Genomic DNA, 16979 nt, shown 5'->3' on the forward strand with positions numbered 1-16979 from the left:
ATTTTGATAAGTCAGGTCTTAAAGGGATATTTCAGGATTTTTGACATAGGGCCTCATTTCCTAGTTATCCAGAGTGTTGTTGATTTCTGGAATTTTTAAATATTTTTTAATTCATGTCCTTATTGCTTGAAGAGTTTAGAGGTGCTAGGCTAGTGTTAGGCTAGTGCTAGGCTAGCGCATGTGTATGGTAACTAGTAGCCTGCATTAAAAACAGTCTGACCCAAGCACAGTGCACCTGAGGCAATTACTACACGTGGAATTCACAAAGGAGGTTTCTACAAATCAGATATGGCAACGTTTGGAGGACGACCCCATGATTTTGAAGAGGTTTTTAAAGCAGGCTACTAGTTACCATAGACATGCGCTAGCTTAGCATTAGCCTAGCACAACTAAACTCTTCAAATATAAGGACTGCATGGATTTAAAAAAAAAAAATCTCCCGAAATCAACAACATTCTGGATGACTAAGAAATGAGACCCTATGTCAAAAATCCTGAAACATCCCTTTAAATCAATTCCAAGGTAGTGGCTTGGAGTTAAGAGTGACACGTAAAGATGAGGAGAACATTCATAAAATTGGTGTGTAGTAGAAATGTATGCTGTCATTTTAGATGGAGGGCGGTGGCCTATGCAACAACAAAAAAAAGCCCACAAATCCATATTATTATTGTGGCCTATTATGTGGAAAGGCCCTGTAATTAGCGACCCATTGATTACTCACTCCCTGGCTTGTTTCGTGGCTCTATTTTGTTGCTTGCATCGCCGTGGCAACCCGACTGACGAGATAAAAACCACTGAGATGAAACTAAGTGCATTTCTGTGCTCCTGATTGGAGGAATTTGCGGCGCCCTTTCATTTAAGTGCCAAAGTTTAGCGGGTCGCTGTACATGTGGTCCAAGGGGAGGGCGTCCTCAGTGTTCCTAAAGTGCAGGTCGCTTTGGGTGTAGGTGTCCACGGCCTGCTGCTTCTCCGCCGGGCTGTAGAGCAGAGAGCGCGGGTGCACCTGCTGGATGTGCCTCTTGATGGTGCTGACCTTGAGCGTGGCCAGCGTGGCTCCGCACACCATGCAGATGAGGCCGTGCCGGCGGTAGTCGTAGTCCATCAGGTAGTCGTCCCGCCAGCGGCTCTGGTAGTTGCGCCGCTGGTCTTTGCCCGGGTAGTGGGTGTGTCGGGGGGCCGCGGCGGCTTGGCCCGACCCGGCAGTTGGCACATCCTCCTCCCTTTTCAAGCGCTTACCGGCTCGGGGGCCGTCGGGGGAGCTGTTCTCATTCGTCCCATCTGGATCCAGGACATCAGCGCTGCCCTGGATAATCTCCGCTGCAAGAAAAAAGTGTGAGAATGAGAAAGAAGTTGCAGCACTGGATCAGTTTTAGTGGTTGTTACTATCACAGTGTGCTATTTGGAAAACACCTAAACTATTAAAGATGATGAATAAACTATGATGATTTTGATTTTGTTTATGTTGTATCTCTACTCATTTCAGATCATTGTCCAGCACATGATTTATTGTGGTGATCTAATGAGCATATCTATAGACTGTAAAGACAGCCACTCACCACCACAGGAACAAGACCAAGCTAAATGTGTTCAAATTTATCCACAATAACATGATCAATTTTGGATAATCTCAAATTAAGATTTTTAATAATAGCATTTTATGACTAAACATCTGCCCGTAGCACATCAAAACAAATGAGCATTTCTAATTATATATTCTTTATAGCTCTTACAAAGATTTCACTGCTGCGTACCACCAGAGACACCAGGCGTACCGCCAGTGGTACCCGTACCACAGCTTGATAACCACTGTTGTTGATCTAGGAATAAAACATTACTAAAACATCATGCACATAGGAAAACAATCTTTAAAAAAAGTGGTTTCCAAATGGTGGATCATGACCTGAAAGTGGTTCATATGGAAGTAAAATACAAATATTTGGTTTAAAAAGTTACTATTAGATAAAAAAAGAGAGTCGATTTTTAAGCTACATAAGGCTCCACAATCAGATCAGTTGGAAACCACTGGGAGAAGCTCTGAAATTATAACAGTTGTTTTTCGTTTGCTTATTTCATGCATTGCTCACAGCGTTAAAGCACATACCAGTTTGAGGACATGGAAACATCTTCTCCTCCTCTCCCTCCTGCGGGTCAGTGGAGTAGTCTTTGGTCCAGGCTGCTGCCATGGCTTCCCTCTCCTCCCTGCTCAGGGTGGTGGTCTCAGGATGGGCTTCCTGTATGTGCCGTCGGAAACTGCTCACCTTGGTTTCATGCAGAATCTCTGAGCACACCATGCAGTAAGTGCCCTTACCCTGTGGCCCATAAGCCACCAGGTAGTCCAGCCGCAGGCGCCATGGGTTGCCCCCTCGTAATCGTGCCTTTCTGGGCTTACGTGTGCGCTGGCGTGGAGCCTGGGGTGGAGGTGCTCGTCGCGGAGCTTTGATTTCCCCATTTTCTCCAATAAGACAAGTGTCCTGAGTTGAACTCCCGTCTTCCTCTTGGTGCAAGTCGGGTTTGACCTGGATGGTCTTCTTGTCCTGAGCAAAGGGGTCCTCAGCAGATTCTTTGGTAGGTGTTTCAGAAAGGATTGGGTTTTCTGAATCCTCTGCCAAAGAAAACATGCACACAGCATATTCACTATTTCATTATAGATTTCGTTATAGTTTAGTGATAATCAAATACTAACAACAACCTTTGTAAAAACATAACACAACTTTACAAACATACCAAAGGAAAAATACAGTTGAAATTAGGAAAAGAATTTCACTCTTAAGGTAGAGCAGAGTCAATGAAACTGTGAAACAGATAACATGTAGGAGAAGGTTCCAGTTTTCTAATTTGTGAAAGCATGGTGTACATAATAATCAGTGTTGACTCACCATGTGCCTGAGCCCAGGCCTGCAGGATGCAGTGCTTCTCCTCTGAGCTGTAGACCAGGGAGTTTGGGTGCGTGTCCAGCATGTGTCTCTTTATGTGCTCCAAGTGCAGCGAGGGCAGCTCTGCCCCACACACCATGCACTGCAGCCTGCCTGCCTCCCCATCATACTTCATCAGGAACTCCTGCCTGAACCAGGCGTGCAGCGAGTCATTCAGGTAACGCTCCAGCGTATGTGCCAACGGATCCGCCATGCTCTGCTGCGGCTGAGGGGCCTCTTCCTCAGGACAGGGCACTGGGCTGGGAGGCTGCTGGGACAACTCAAGGGAGAGGTCCTGGGGCAGGTCCTGGGGGAGGTCGTGGGGTGTCACACCATCGGCCACTGCTAATTTAACAAACCTAGTATTAGTTCAAAACACTGGCCAGCCTGAATGTGTCTGTATAAAACATCTTTCAGATAATGCTAAGCTAGCAGCACTCTCTGAATGATTACTCATTTAAAGAGCTATAATAGGAATCATTTTCTGAATATACAAATAATACTTTACAACAGTGTGACTTGTTACTTTGGCTCATTTGAAAAGTAAATAATTCAGAGTCCTGGCTCAGTGCAGTCGGTCCAGTCACTGCCTCTGCACTATAGCATTACATCACTCAGCCTTGTGAAAATGCATAGGCACAGTGCCCTCTAGTGTGAGATGTATAAGACTGCAGTTACCCACCAGCAGCAGGCTGACTGTCCATGAGCAGCTCCCCATCAGGGGCTGTGAAGGAGGGCTGACCTCCGGACACACTCAGGTGACTGTCCCAGCCCGAGCGGATCACTTCTTTGTCTGCAGAGCTCCACAGCAGAGACTCTGGGTGCTTCTGCCGAATGTGCCTCTTGATGGTGCTGAGCTTCAACGTGGCCAGAGAGCTGCCACAGACCATGCACACCATACTCTGCCTCTGCGAGTCAAAGTCCATCAGGTACTCGCTGCGCCAGTACTCGTGATAGTACCGCCGGTGGTCCCGGCCAGGAATACGGCTAATACTCTGTCGGGAGCCTCTCGGGGCCCTAACTTTACCAGGAGAAACAGAAATAAGGAGAGGATGATCTGGACCTTCTGTGATGCTCCAGTAAGTTGTGGCTGGAGGTGTGCCTGCAGTGATAAGGCCAGAGTTCTTCTCAGAATGGCCATTAGCAATACGCTCTCCATCTGAAACACGAGACAAATCCTTTAAGTGCTTAAGTGTGGAATAAAGAGTCCATGTTTAGCAGAATATATGACCTAATATGTGTATTTGAACTTTTGAGTTCCCACATATATGAAAATAAAAGCTAAAGCATTGTCAGTGAATTGATCATTAATGACAGGAGTCTTTGCAGCAGACCACAGTTTAACCTGGTTGGTCTCATTTCCAAGCTCCTACATGTGATTGTGCACATTGTATATGGGTCATTTGGACCAATAATCGATGTGGCTGTGACATTGACCGTGACAGGCGGCCGCTAGGGGGCAGCCGTGTGCCGCGGTGCGCTGCCTGTGTGCTGTTGAGCCTTTGTTTATAGGAGCCTCAGACATAGGGGCCATGCTGCTTTATGGCATTGTCCCTGATGCGGATTAACTGACTGTCTGACAATAGATGTGCCCTGACAGTCACACACAGTCACTGTGAAACACTGTGTAGTTGAAATACCGACAATAACAGCAGTTTACCTCCCAAGTCACTGTCCTCTCGCGTCGCTTCCTCGTCTCCGCTTATTATTAATGAGAGCAGCTCAGTCTGCTCGGCACAGCGGAGGTCTAGCGGCTCTGTTCCGCCTGTGTCTGCCTCTTCCATGACTGCCAGGCTGCGGCTCTCACGCCGCTCGAGTCCCTCCGCGCTCTACCGTAGCGTACCGCCCGGGCGGGACATGTCATTACCAGTGAAACATGTCGCTCGACACGCATCTGCCGTGAACAGGCGCTCCACCACGATGTCCCCACACACCGGCGCCGGAGCCAACTTAACTTTTCTCACAGCCACAGTCAGCGCCAGAGCCGCGCTGCGTCAGTCCGCTCTGTGTGCGGCGTTAGGCAGGCCTCCTCTCATGTATTTTAAGGCTCTTGCTTGTCTTCAGGGTGGGGAGCCGTACTAGGGGCCCCTGGGGCTCCTTAAGGGGCTCCTGGGTAAATTTAAAGAGACAGTAACAGCGTCGACAGCTCACACCCACCCCGGGGGGCAGTGCCAACAGCGTGAGCGACTGATAAGCGGCTCAGATAAAGCTGATCTTTCCCCTGACAGGACGGTAACACACTCGGGTTGGTTCGAAAAAGACTCAGTTAAACACGAGGCGGTCCTCCGTGCACGAGGGCCCCACGAGCTGCAGCTGACAGCAGGCCGCGTGTGAGCGAGTCAGAGAGAGAGGCCCCCCATGTGCTCTGCAGGGTGAGGCAGTCCCTGCGTTAGCATAAAGCCCACACTTAGCAGGGAGCCCGCCGTTCACACAGACGGTTCTTTTATTGACAACAGCTTTTGCATCGATCGTCGACACATCGAGTACATCGAGTGTCTAAAATACAAATGTTCAAATGTAGTAGCCTGTCTGCTTATTGTCAAGATCACATGATTTTATACAAGTCCACCTATAGGCTCGCTAAGTGGTTCTCAAAGTGGGGTTCGGGACACTGAAGTTGGAGATGATTTTGTGACAATCTTTTTTTTTTACATTTCAGACACTGAATTTGGTGTATTTTTTATTTAAACAGTATAGTTTTGTGACTCGAGCCACATATCAAAATACAGTATCCAAACTAACATAGAGGGAAATGAGAAGAAGATGGCGAAAGCGGAGGAAGCTGCAGGAGGAAGAGGAAGGAGGAGGAGCTGACCAGTGCAGGACACCACGCTCTGAAATAGGGACAAACCCAGGAGGCGGTACTGAAGGCAGTACTCCAGTCTTCCCCACCTCCAAAAACATACTGGTCAGGTTGACATACTTACTTTAAACTGGAGATAGAATTACACCGTTTATTTTGTTAGCTATATTAAAGCGGTGTGAATCCCATTTCTTTTCCTTGTGCTTCACAAACTCTGACCCTCCTGTGTTGCATCACAGTGGACTTGACATAAAAAACCTGCTTTTCTATCTCCCCCTCTTCAGACAGTCAACCCTTCACTTCATACATTTTGTTTTATATCTCGCTCAGCTTACATCCCCTTCTTCACCTGCATCTGAACATGAACACCGATGGCATTTAAGCCTCTCAGTGCCATGGCCAAGTGTCATAGAGATAATGGGGAGCCACAGTGTATCACTGGGTTTCAGATGATGCTGTTTATATGCGTGATTCTTGTAAAGATAACTTTGTCACTGGTCTCTAAAATAAGTGACCGTTCAATCATATTGAGATTAAGCCTTTTTACATAGGGCTATTCTACGATGTCACTGTAGCCTGTACATGAGTATTAGACTGTTCCCATTATTTATTTCTTCCTTTCCTCCCATTCCTTACACTTTCCCTTTACCTTCTTGCTGCCTGTTTGTATGTGTGTGTGAGACTGTGTGTGCTTGTTTTTTTCTTCTTCTTGTCTTTATTACTACCTTTTTCTGTATCTATCTTTATCCTATTTTCCCCTTTCATTCATTTTCACCTTTTTCCTCCCATTGCTTTTCTTCTTTTTTTCATGTATTCTTTTTTTCTCCCTCACTCTAGCAGGAGCATGAGTGAGGGAGTGAGGGAGGTGGGTTGCAGGCAGATGCAGGGAAACACAAGTTCAGGGATTGGGTTATCGGGTACAGTATTGGACATAGGATAGACCCGCGATACTTCATTTGTTTTTATATCACATTCTGTCCTCTAATCCTGTCTGAAAAACTAAAAAAAAAAAAAAAAAAGCGAATAAAACGTTGTTATTTTGTTTCTTAATGTTTAATAGGCTACAGAGTGATACTGGCACACATACATGGCAACACACACGCACACATGGCACAAATCTACACAAACAAAACGACATGTAGACGCCTCAGTTTCTGCAGTATTTCAGTGAGTACCCTGCGCGCGCTCGGGTAGGTGCCTGTCTGACAGTAGAGAGTGCATTGCAAAAGGGGGGCGGGGGCGTATTCGCTTGTTGTCCTATGTCCTACAAGCAGCGAGCGGCGCGCATGCAGGTCCCACATCCTGGTACTTTGCGCGTTGTCAAGGCAGCTCCGGAGCGAGACGGAAAAGTGTAGCTGCAGTGTCCTGGCCCCGCGCGTAGCTACATGTCCACAGCCCCGTTACACTAAACTGTCCCGGAAAGTTAGGGCTCTCCGAAGGTAATCCACCGTGCATGTTTTCTTCCACGTCTTCCGAGGTCACGTACGGGACGGGTTTGCGGGGTTATTTTTTGCTGCTCTTACTGAGGGCAGGCGCAGTCCGCGTTTGTGGACAGCGAGACGTAGCAGCTCCTGTCCATTGTGTCGCTGCAGGAGACAACAACGCGCCTGGCACACACTCCGCGCACTCAAATGTTTACGCTGTGCTGCTGTGTGGCTAAATGCCTACCGGTGTGAGGGGTGTGTGTGTGTGAAGAAGCTTTTGTGATCATGAGGATCTAGAATAAAGAATAAAATGGCTCGACACGAGAGAAGAAGGGGACAGATTTAAAGGGACACTCACTGTGCTCCTTCCTGGGCTGCAACCGCTGCCACTGCGCCGGGCTGCTCGCTCTCAGGAGACAAATGTAAAAATGTCCCTCGGTTCGTATGTTCCACCACAGGGTTTGAGGGGAGAAATCTGGGACATTGACCGCGCTGCTTCAAGTGGCATTTGCGTGTATCTGGTTATAAACAGGACAAACGATGTGTGTTTGTTGCTTTACCGTATTGCAACGCTGTTTACCTAGACTTTAAAGCTCACTTAAGTACAACACCATATACTTAAAGTCCCATCTCTTGTTAATGATGCACTGAGTACACATGGCTGTTGTCATTTCTATTGTGAGTGATTCTACAGTAAATACATACAACTGTGTTTCAAAATGAATGTGTGGTTGGACCCATGAAAATCGTGCCAGTTTGAAGTTACTTCCCTGTGTTCTGTTTTGTTTCAGGTCACTGATGCTATGACTGTGAGATCCAGTCGCTGCCCTGCGGTGGGGGACTCTCTCGTTTTGGATTCATGGCACAAAGCGGACTCGGCTGGAGAAGTACGAGCTTACGCCTAGAGCAGAACCTATGGGTTGTTCACGCTGGCTGAAGTATGCCCACAGTAAAAGGTAAAAGCAGTCCTATGGGACAGCGCTACACGCCGGTGTCGGAGTTCGATGATGCCACGTTGGCTCAGAAGAGGGAGTACTGGAGGAAAAAGAAGAGGGAGCAGAGGGCTAGAAGGTCGGAGAAGAGGGGAACGGCTTCGAAACCAAGTCCCAACACACTGGGCCCCGCGGCCTCCTTTCCACTGCATCATAAAACAAGAAATCTACCAGCCAATATTGTCAGGTCTTCGCAGACTGGAAACGGTGCATTAGCTAGTTGTGAAGCACAGCATTTTCAGCACAACCCACGCCCGATTACAAGCAAAGTGGAAGTCAAGTGCATGCCACAAATGAACAAAACTGTAAATCCAGCCTTGATCCATCAACTAAACTGCAGTTCTTCAGTGCCTCCATTGACCAAAAGCCACCCACCCCAGCCTCGAGTGTGCGTGCAGATCCCTTCTGTCGCCAACAGCCACAATCCACCTATTCCTGTATTTATTCAGCCCAGAACAACAGCTGCTGTGTCTTCACCATGCAGTACAAAAAGCACACCTCATTTAGCAGCAAAGAGTGCCTTGGCCACCCAGCAGAAGCCTACAAATGCTAGCACCTCACCAGCTAAAGTGGAGACTGAGGAGGAGAAAGCGGCCAAGCGCAGAGAGCTTTGGCGGATCAAAAAGCGCGAGCAACGGGCGAAGCTGGCGGATCGACTCGGCAAAACGAAAACCAGATCACAAAACGTTCAAAAGCAACACTCAGGTAATGCTGCTTCAGTGCGTATCCCATCTCAAAGTCCAACACAGTCTGGCTCTTTTCTCAAATCACAAAAGCTCGATGTGGCGACGCCGTTCCAGACCGCGCCCTCACTGGTGGTCGTGAAGAGGCCGTTGGAGCCGATCAGAAAAAGTCCGAGCCCCTTTCATTTGTCCGGAGTAACGCGGGCGCGATGTCCGACCCCGTGGCAGAATCTCATCAAGCAAAAGCTGCTGAAGTTGAAATCTCCGTCACTGTCCTACCTCTATGGGGGAAAAGGCCTCCCCCCGATCGAGCCGAGCGACACCCCTGAGCAAGTGATTTCCAAAAGGAGGGAGTACTGGCGGGTGAAGAAGCGCGAGCAGCGTGCCAAATTGTCATCGGAGGGCAAGTGTAGGCTGAAGGAGAAGGCCGATTTGCAGCGAAGGGTACAGCGTTACCATCAAATTTTAGAGGACATGAGGAAGGCAAGGTCCCAGTCCATTATGCACGCGTCGGAGACCATCGGGGGCTTTATCAAAGAGGACGGGACGGTCACCATCAACATTCCACGAGTTACTGTGAACTTCAGCGCGCCAGCACATGCAGGAGAGCAGGTGGATCACGTTGGCACATACAGCGCACAACCACAAGCGAGTCCGTGTCACTTGCAACCGCCTCCGCCCCTCCCCGTACCTGCCCAAACGCCTATGGGAGAGCAAACGAACAAACAACAACTTTCTCAAATGTTACCTATCCAAACGCAAGGGTCACACCTTATGCTAACACGTCCTCCGGCGACACTTCGCACTGGGTCAACAGCGGGCGGGTGTGTTATGAAAATGGCTGTCTCGTGTAAAGCCCCGGCCCTGGCCAAGGCCTATCTGGACCCTTCGCTGACAGAGGAGGAGCGGATGGCTAAGAAGAGGGAGTACTGGAGGACGAAGAAGAGGGAGCAACGGGCCGCCCGAGCTGTACGGCAAAGGCAAGGCCTCTCACAAGCCAGGGCCAGTGCAGTCTTACTGAAAAGAAAAGCACAAAAACACGTTGCGTCTGTGTCGCTGAGCAAAAGGCTTCCCAGACCGTCCGGAAGCGTCACACACAATAATATGGCTTATGTAAATGAGATGAAACAAGTGAGTGAATTTGTGCCAGCAGTTGACCTAAATTTGAATCAAGCCATCTGTCCAGAGCTCAAACCCCCGATGTCCCAGACGCCACCCCCAGCTCAGGCCGATCCTGACCCAGCTCTGAGCGCAGACAACCAGGCTACCACTCTGCTGGCTGTGGCCTCTATGAAGAAACTCCTGGAGGAATCCCTCAGCAGCGTCTCCGAGTGTCAGCCCGAGACTGGAATTAAAACAGAGATCGAGGAGGAAGAAGTGGAAGAGGACGTGAAGCCAGATGTGTCCCAGGTCGATGTTTGCGCACCAATTACTGTTGATGTAATGTTACAAACAGACGCACAGATAGATGAACACACATCATTTGAGATTCAGGACTTATCCCAACTAACGCCTCCACATTGTCCCACGGAAAACTCAACCCAAACCCCTTCCGCCTCCATGGTGCATCCTAAAATAGAACCATCTGAATGTCCTCAACGTCGAACACAACGCAACATAAAAGCGGGCCAACAACACTGTTGCTCTTCGGAGCCTCCCAAACTACACCACCCTCCCATAGAAATGCATATGGAGATTCAAGAACACCATCCCAGCAGGCCAAAGGGTCCACAAGTGCTGCCCTGTGGCCTGAACAGTTTACAGCAGAAGAGGGAGTACTGGAAGCTTATGAAGAGACAGCAACGGGCCCGGCTCAAGGCCAGACAAAGAAGCAGCAGCAATATGATGTCCCATAGAAATGTCCAGGTAAAACTCTGAGCCATTGTTTTCTGTCTTTTTAATCGAGGGTTACTTTTTCTGTTATTGCTGTAATTATGGATCATCAAACAAAAAAAATCTGTCCACATAAACTATGTACTTACATCGTGGTGGTGGATCATTGACGTTATACACAAAATGATTTGTCAATGCTATTGCAATGTGGCAGGCCCTCTATGTGTGGAGTGTGAATTTTCTTCTCATTTTTGTGTAGGTTCCCACTGGATACTCATCACTAAAAACATGTACAATAGGGTCCCAGGAGGCCAGAACTCCTTGTCTTTGATAGAGATTCTGAAACTTAGTGGGACATTCCTTATTCTTTGAGGAATAATGCATGATTCTTGTCAAATTAATTCTGGAAATGTCATTGAACTTGGTTTTGGGAACTATTTACATGTATTGGTGCTGGCTTAGGTTCTGGGTAAGTAGAACAGAAAATTAGCTTTTTGTGTTGCCTTGCATTTCTCTCTATAATTCTCAATATATGAATTCTGTTAAAACCAGCCTAATCGTTTAGTATACAGGGCTTAAAGGATCTAAGGTCATCCCCAGTTTGTTCGAAGCTGAAAGTGCAGGCTTGTTCTGGTATTTGACACTAAGCAGCAAAAATAGAGGCTCAGGGAGGTCCACTTACAGGGAGCACTACCTCCATTTCTCTTCTGAGTGTCCTTGTGTCTTAGTCCTACACAGAGAGGACACACAGAGACGGAGAAGGACAGAGGAATGGGAGGGTTGAGAGCAATAGGACGTCCTGTTAGGAGTCAGGACCATAATGGTGTGTGTCATGACACTAACACTGCGTTCATTTATCTCTCTCTTCAGTCTGCAGGTTCAGGTTCTTCGTTAAACAAGAGCTCAACTTTGAAACCAACCCTCCTGCCCAAGCTTTCTGCACAGCCTGGGTCTGCATTGACTAACATGCCCACTGTCCTCCTGGTTAGCCCCTCACCCTCTAACGCTGGCCCACTGAGCACTCTCCGAGTCAAATCACCCGTGTCCAGCAGAGACTCAGACACTGACAGTAGGAGGAAGAATGAAAACAGAAACATGAACACAACTCCTCTCTCCCTTCCTGCATTGAAGCCCCCAGACAACCCTCTCTTCAGCGTCAACCCGCAGCTCATTGAGCCCCCGAGTCAAAGCATCACCCGCAATCTGAGGTCCATAACAATCCCGTGTCCACCCAAACAGAACAATACTTGTACCTTTAAATCAGTAAGCAACCTTGTCCCGCCCAAACCCATTCCCGGGGAGTCTGACGAGGACTTTCAGAAGAGGAAGAGGGAGTACTGGAGGATCAAGAAGAAGGAGCAGAGAGCCAGGAAGGCCTTTCAGGACAAGGACAAATCTCCTCCATCCAGCTGTTCCCAGAACCTGCCTCAGGAAGATCTCCTGGCCCACTGTGAGCAGGTAAACAACTTCAGGACTTATCAACAGCTGAAACTTGTCTTACTCACCAGCATTAATGTAAACCAGCACTATAAAAAAACACACATTATTTTAGTAGAAATCAGCACAACTTGATACCTGTTGTATTGTTTCTGACCAAGCTGCTTGTCTCGTCGAATGTGAAATATTTCTATACTGTTGTCTACTTTTAAACAAAAATGAAACAATTTCAATGAAACAGCCACTACTATTTTATACTTTAGATTAACAGCTTACCTGTGCTTTATAGGAATCAGATGAGTGGATGGCCTCTTGTGTGTCGTCAGAAGATCCAATAAAGTAGGTGTTTATATCTCCTACACCTGCTCATACAGACTATATGCAACTCCTTATTTGTTTTGTAAATAATAACCATCTGCCTTTACAGCCTCTCTGATTCTGACGGAGGATCATTCTCCTTCCCGAGTTACTCAGTGCCATTAGGTAAAGGCAGTAGTCTCTTGAGTATTATGCACAAGAGCCGCGTACACACACTGTATCATTATGTTTTCCCTCCCAGACGATATGGTGTACGGCGACTACGAGAGCCCGGGCGGCGAGGAAGGGGCGCTGTCGGGAGATTTCTGGAGGAACCACTACCTCATGGACTACGACCCGCTGAACCAGCTGCTGGTCTGCATGGTGTGCGGGGACCTCCAGTACGTCCACAGCCTGGAGGCCGTGCGGGGGCACATAGAGGAGGCCCACCCCCACACGCTGAGCCTGGAGTCCGGGGAGAGGCGGCGGATACTGCAGGCCTGGGACGAGCAGATGTTCCACAGGGAGCGCTTCTTCACCAACCAGCTCCAGCAGCACAGCGCCTCAATGGCAGGTGGGTACAGCCAAACAGATTGTCCCTCTATTTTGGGTTTTCAGGACATTTTTTTTTACTAGCTTCTTATATTTTTCAGAAGCACACATGAACTGAGTCAAATGAAGAGGAGACTCCAATCAAGACTCCTGCTTTGTCTCATCTTATTTTCCCAAAAGTCACTTCAAAATTATTGTTATGGGGATTTAAACATTATTTATGCTGCACCTTATTTTTTTATTTTTTTTCAACAACAACCTTGTAAAAATATTTGTTTGGTTTACGCCTGCTAACATTTATTTGATTTATTTATTGTAAGATGTAAAAAAAGCGTTAATGGGTTCCTGCTTCATAAAATATTCACTATGTTGCCACAGGAACCCTTTTTGCTGTATACCCATATAACATTCCAAATGCTGTAGTTAAAATGACGCCGCTGTGGTCTGAAGGCTGCCCTACTTTGTTTTTCGGGCCAGCGATGACAACACACGCGCTGCACAATTATGGTCGACACGTCTTTTCTACTGCACAACATGCTGTGTGTTTCAGAAAGTCATTGAGCAGATCTTTGCAAGTTTTTGTACCTGTTCTAAAAGGTCAATCCAGTTTTGAATACAAACCTACTTTTTTAACTTGTAAAATATATTTCATATCTTCACTATGTGACAATGTGAAAACAATTGTGATACCGTCATGCCAAATGTTTTCCTTTTGCTATTTATTATTTATTGAAAACAACCTTGTGTTCAAAATATTATATTGTTCATGCCTAGTCTTGCGTCATTAAGTCATTTGTGAATATGGGGCATCTGAAAGCTCTCATTGCACGAGTTAAGTAGTCGTCTTAGAGCGGGTCCTTGGATCGTTTTGCTTTTCGTTTTATAATCAGGTAAAGGAAAAAAAGAAAAAAAGACTGGAATGGTAACAGTGTAGTTGAAGCACAAAGCGTTGATCATTCTTTAACACTTGCAAAGCCACATAAAAGGTGTCAACATCTGGGTACAGCTCGATGCCTCAGAATGTACATGTGTCTTGTGAAAGGAATGTGAGATGCCTTTTCAAAATAAAACCTTTGTACTGAAAGATGTTGAGTTCAATGTTTTTACTGTAGATTTGGATGAAAATTGTGGTTGGCTTTGATAGAACTTAAACTGGTAGATTTCTTCTTCGTGGTTAGTGTTTGTCAAGTCCTGTTTCCATCTAAAGCAGGAAGATTCTTATGGCTGCAGATACAGTGGGTTTGAAGCAGCACAAATACTGAAATCATAATTTATTGTTGGTAATAACATTTACAGTTTTCAGTTTTGAAAATAACATTCGACACCAGATTCACAGGCCCTAATGATTATCTTCAGAAACATGACATAAAATTACTTTCTTATGCAAAAATGAGCTTTTATGGATGACATTAGAATCGATCTACTTTGTGTTACCAGTCCTATCTTACAGCTTCATCTTGTGTCTTCTCTGTGGTTCTTCCTCCGTCTCCTCAGCGGCTGTGTGTTCCTCAGGCTCCTGCTTAGACTCCTGTTTAGACTCCTGCTGTCCCTGATCCGGACCGGCTTGAGATTCGGAGGAAACCTGCAGTTCGTGAGAGCCAGAGTCCAGTCGAAACAGCGTCGGGACTTTACCCAGCATGGGGTTGGTCTCCTGGAGGCTCGATATCCACTGGTTCAGAGTGGCCTGGTCTCCCTGGCTAGTCATACACATGGCGAAGACTGGGCCCTCATCCACTACACAAAACACATAATACAGGTGTTTATTTAAGGATCTGAGTGCAAGAAATTTAAAATGACTTCAAATATCTTACGGTCTTCAACGTCAAAGGTCTCCAGGTCCCCAAAGTCCCGATCTAAATCCAGGTCCAGTTGAAGTGGATAGTAAAAGCTTCTTTCTGGATCATAAGGCTCCTCCACCTAAGGATCAAGGCAATTTAACATATATTCACATACTGTTAAGTATTGCAATATGGTGGAAAATTATTTAAAAAAGAGATCAAGATTGTGTCGTCAAACCGCTATGAGTATTCAGGAAAAACGATAAAAAGCCAATGACGGTTGTTCACATAAAACCATTTGAGCACTACAGTGTGTTAGTTACTCCGGCATGACATAACTGCATTACACCCTCCAGCTCTAGCCTAAAATCAAATGTAATTGTGGCTAAGTTGTAAAGTATTATTAAAGGTTTGTTGCTTCCGAGACGATCTCCTATTCTCAGTACTGCACTATCAAACTTAACCGTACCTGTTCCTCTGGCGGGGTGGGTTCTGCCCGTAGAATGTAATAATACACGCAGGTCTTCCTCAACCACAGGGGGAATGGGCCTTCCACAAAAACAGGCCTGTTGGGGTTATGCTTGGCCAACAGCTCCATTTGACTGGGACTCTGACTGCCTACAAGACAATACCCAACATAGTAAACATTGTAGAAAGACACCATTGTAGACGCCAAAGTGGAAATGGTGACTTTACTTGATAGTAGTTTCATTACCTATGATATGTGGCAAAGTAATTTCTTCTCCACTCTCAGTCACATCTGTACAGGGCATCTACGACAGAAAGTCAACATGATGTATTTGAAAACAATGTATTTTCCGTTTCAACTGTGTCTAATTTTTACCTGGTACACGGTTATTTTAGCATCCAAGTCGTCAGCGATGCGTTTGAGGCTGAACTTGGCCAGATCAACCGGGTCCTCCGGCAGCTGATGGGGGACGGGGTAGGGGTTGGCGTGCTTGAATTTGGGGAACCAGTACAAGAGGCGCTGGAATTTCCTCACGGGGTGGCCCTTTGTACCAAAGATCTGCATCAGGAGCACCTTAGTGTCAACATTGGGCATGACCCCTGAAATCAAATGATAGGAATGAATGTTACTGGGAGCTGCACAATATACTGTCAAATTATCAAGCAACATATTTATCCTTAAAACTGAAGGTTTGCTCCATACCGTAAGTCTCCATCTGCTCCAAAACCTGCACCCCGCACTCCTGTTGCCGTGGGTAGTGGTTGAACATCCTCTGAATAAAGTTCCTCGGTACAAACACCTCTTTAGGAAACACATCCAAGAGCTTGTTATAGACGGTAATATCCTTCTCTACTCCGAACTCGGGCATCTTCTGCAGGGCGGCGTAGATAAAGTCCACGTGGCCCCGTCTCCTGATGTCCTGCTTGATGAAAACGTCCACTACCCTGTTAAATGTGGCTTTAGTCTTGTTCTTTTTGGCCACGCGCTCAAACAGGTCATCTTCAATCAGAGCCTTTTGCTTGTCCTTTTCTTTATCTTCAACAAACTCTACGGGAGTGGTGGGGCGGCCTCTGAGGACTGACCGGCTGTGGTGGAAATGCCTCAATCCCTGGAACAAAGTGTATGAGATCTGAACATATTACAAATGCATGACCACTTTGTAATAATAAGACTGTCCCACCCAAACCTAACTAGCCAGGAATCATTCACAGTGCAACATTCTCAGCTTGTTTGGGGCTATAGTGTTGCTATATTAGTGACTAGAGTGGGGTAACTTACCTGCCACTGGTTGCTCTGAAGGAGGCTGGACTGAAAGGGCTGTACCCGGGTGACAGCAGAGGACAGCCCGGTCCAGGTGACGGTCTGGCCCCGCTGTATGAGGTTCTGGAGCTGGAGCAGGCAGCGGACACACTTCATGATGGTCCAGTCATAACACTAACCTAAGCATAACATCGTGCGTGATTAAAGATATGACAATCTTTATTACAAAGAATATATACTGCACTGAGGTTTACTAATATATAATGTTACATTTGAATCCTCCACGTTTCAATATTTACACAAAAATAAGTCTCCTTCACAAATATCTCCTTCAGGACGGCTCCATGTTGAAATGCCGGGTATTTCCTGGTGCTACAGATATTTCCGTCCCCAACACTTGCGAAACGTACAGTTCCGCACATCATTTTTTTTTTTACAAACTACGATTTTTTTTTAAAAGTATATATATATATTATGTGCCGTCGTTTAGTATAATAACTGTGCATATTTTAATTGTTACATATTTTAGATTATTATTC

The 16979-nt window shown here is 46.6% G+C and overlaps 3 protein-coding genes across 5 annotated transcripts; 1 reads left to right on the forward strand and 2 right to left on the reverse strand.

Moving 5' to 3' along the window:
- Positions 1 to 580: 580 nt before the first annotated feature.
- Positions 581 to 5292, reverse strand: zfta (zinc finger translocation associated). Of its 3 annotated transcripts, XM_079580658.1 has the most exons (6): positions 4573 to 5292; positions 3595 to 4071; positions 2877 to 3257; positions 2102 to 2602; positions 1731 to 1817; positions 1196 to 1317 (listed from the first exon to the last, which is right to left on the reverse strand). In XM_079580658.1, the coding sequence occupies exons 1-5, from the start codon at positions 4694 to 4696 to the stop codon at positions 1738 to 1740; spliced, it is 1563 nt and encodes a 520-aa protein (XP_079436784.1). In that variant the 5' UTR covers positions 4697 to 5292; the 3' UTR covers positions 1196 to 1317; positions 1731 to 1737. The 3 variants fall into 3 exon arrangements, with proteins under 3 accessions (XP_079436783.1, XP_079436782.1, XP_079436784.1); XM_079580657.1 differs by lacking the exon at positions 1731 to 1817 and having other exon boundaries at positions 581 to 1317; positions 2877 to 3254; positions 4573 to 5097; XM_079580656.1 differs by lacking the exon at positions 1731 to 1817 and having other exon boundaries at positions 581 to 1317; positions 4573 to 5095.
- A 1669-nt stretch (positions 5293 to 6961) lies between these two features.
- LOC306980903 (uncharacterized protein) lies at positions 6962 to 14022 on the forward strand. Its single transcript, XM_079580445.1, has 7 exons — positions 6962 to 7154; positions 7931 to 10680; positions 11518 to 12105; positions 12374 to 12423; positions 12512 to 12567; positions 12644 to 12955; positions 13035 to 14022. The coding sequence occupies exons 2-7, from the start codon at positions 8080 to 8082 to the stop codon at positions 13049 to 13051; spliced, it is 3624 nt and encodes a 1207-aa protein (XP_079436571.1). The 5' UTR covers positions 6962 to 7154; positions 7931 to 8079; the 3' UTR covers positions 13052 to 14022.
- A 355-nt stretch (positions 14023 to 14377) lies between these two features.
- Positions 14378 to 16614, reverse strand: ecsit (ECSIT signaling integrator; the record flags this gene model as incomplete). The annotated part of the gene is made up of 7 exons (XM_079580183.1): positions 16459 to 16614; positions 15883 to 16288; positions 15556 to 15779; positions 15427 to 15484; positions 15181 to 15329; positions 14745 to 14850; positions 14378 to 14667 (listed from the first exon to the last, which is right to left on the reverse strand). Exons 1-7 carry the CDS (start codon positions 16594 to 16596, stop codon positions 14378 to 14380), a joined length of 1371 nt encoding a protein of 456 aa, XP_079436309.1. The 5' UTR covers positions 16597 to 16614.
- Between the last annotated feature and the right edge of the window lie 365 nt (positions 16615 to 16979).

This window comes from Gobius niger, assembly GCF_951799975.1.
Source record: "Gobius niger genome assembly, chromosome: 21".
NCBI classification, from domain to species: Eukaryota; Metazoa; Chordata; class Actinopteri; order Gobiiformes; family Gobiidae; genus Gobius; species Gobius niger.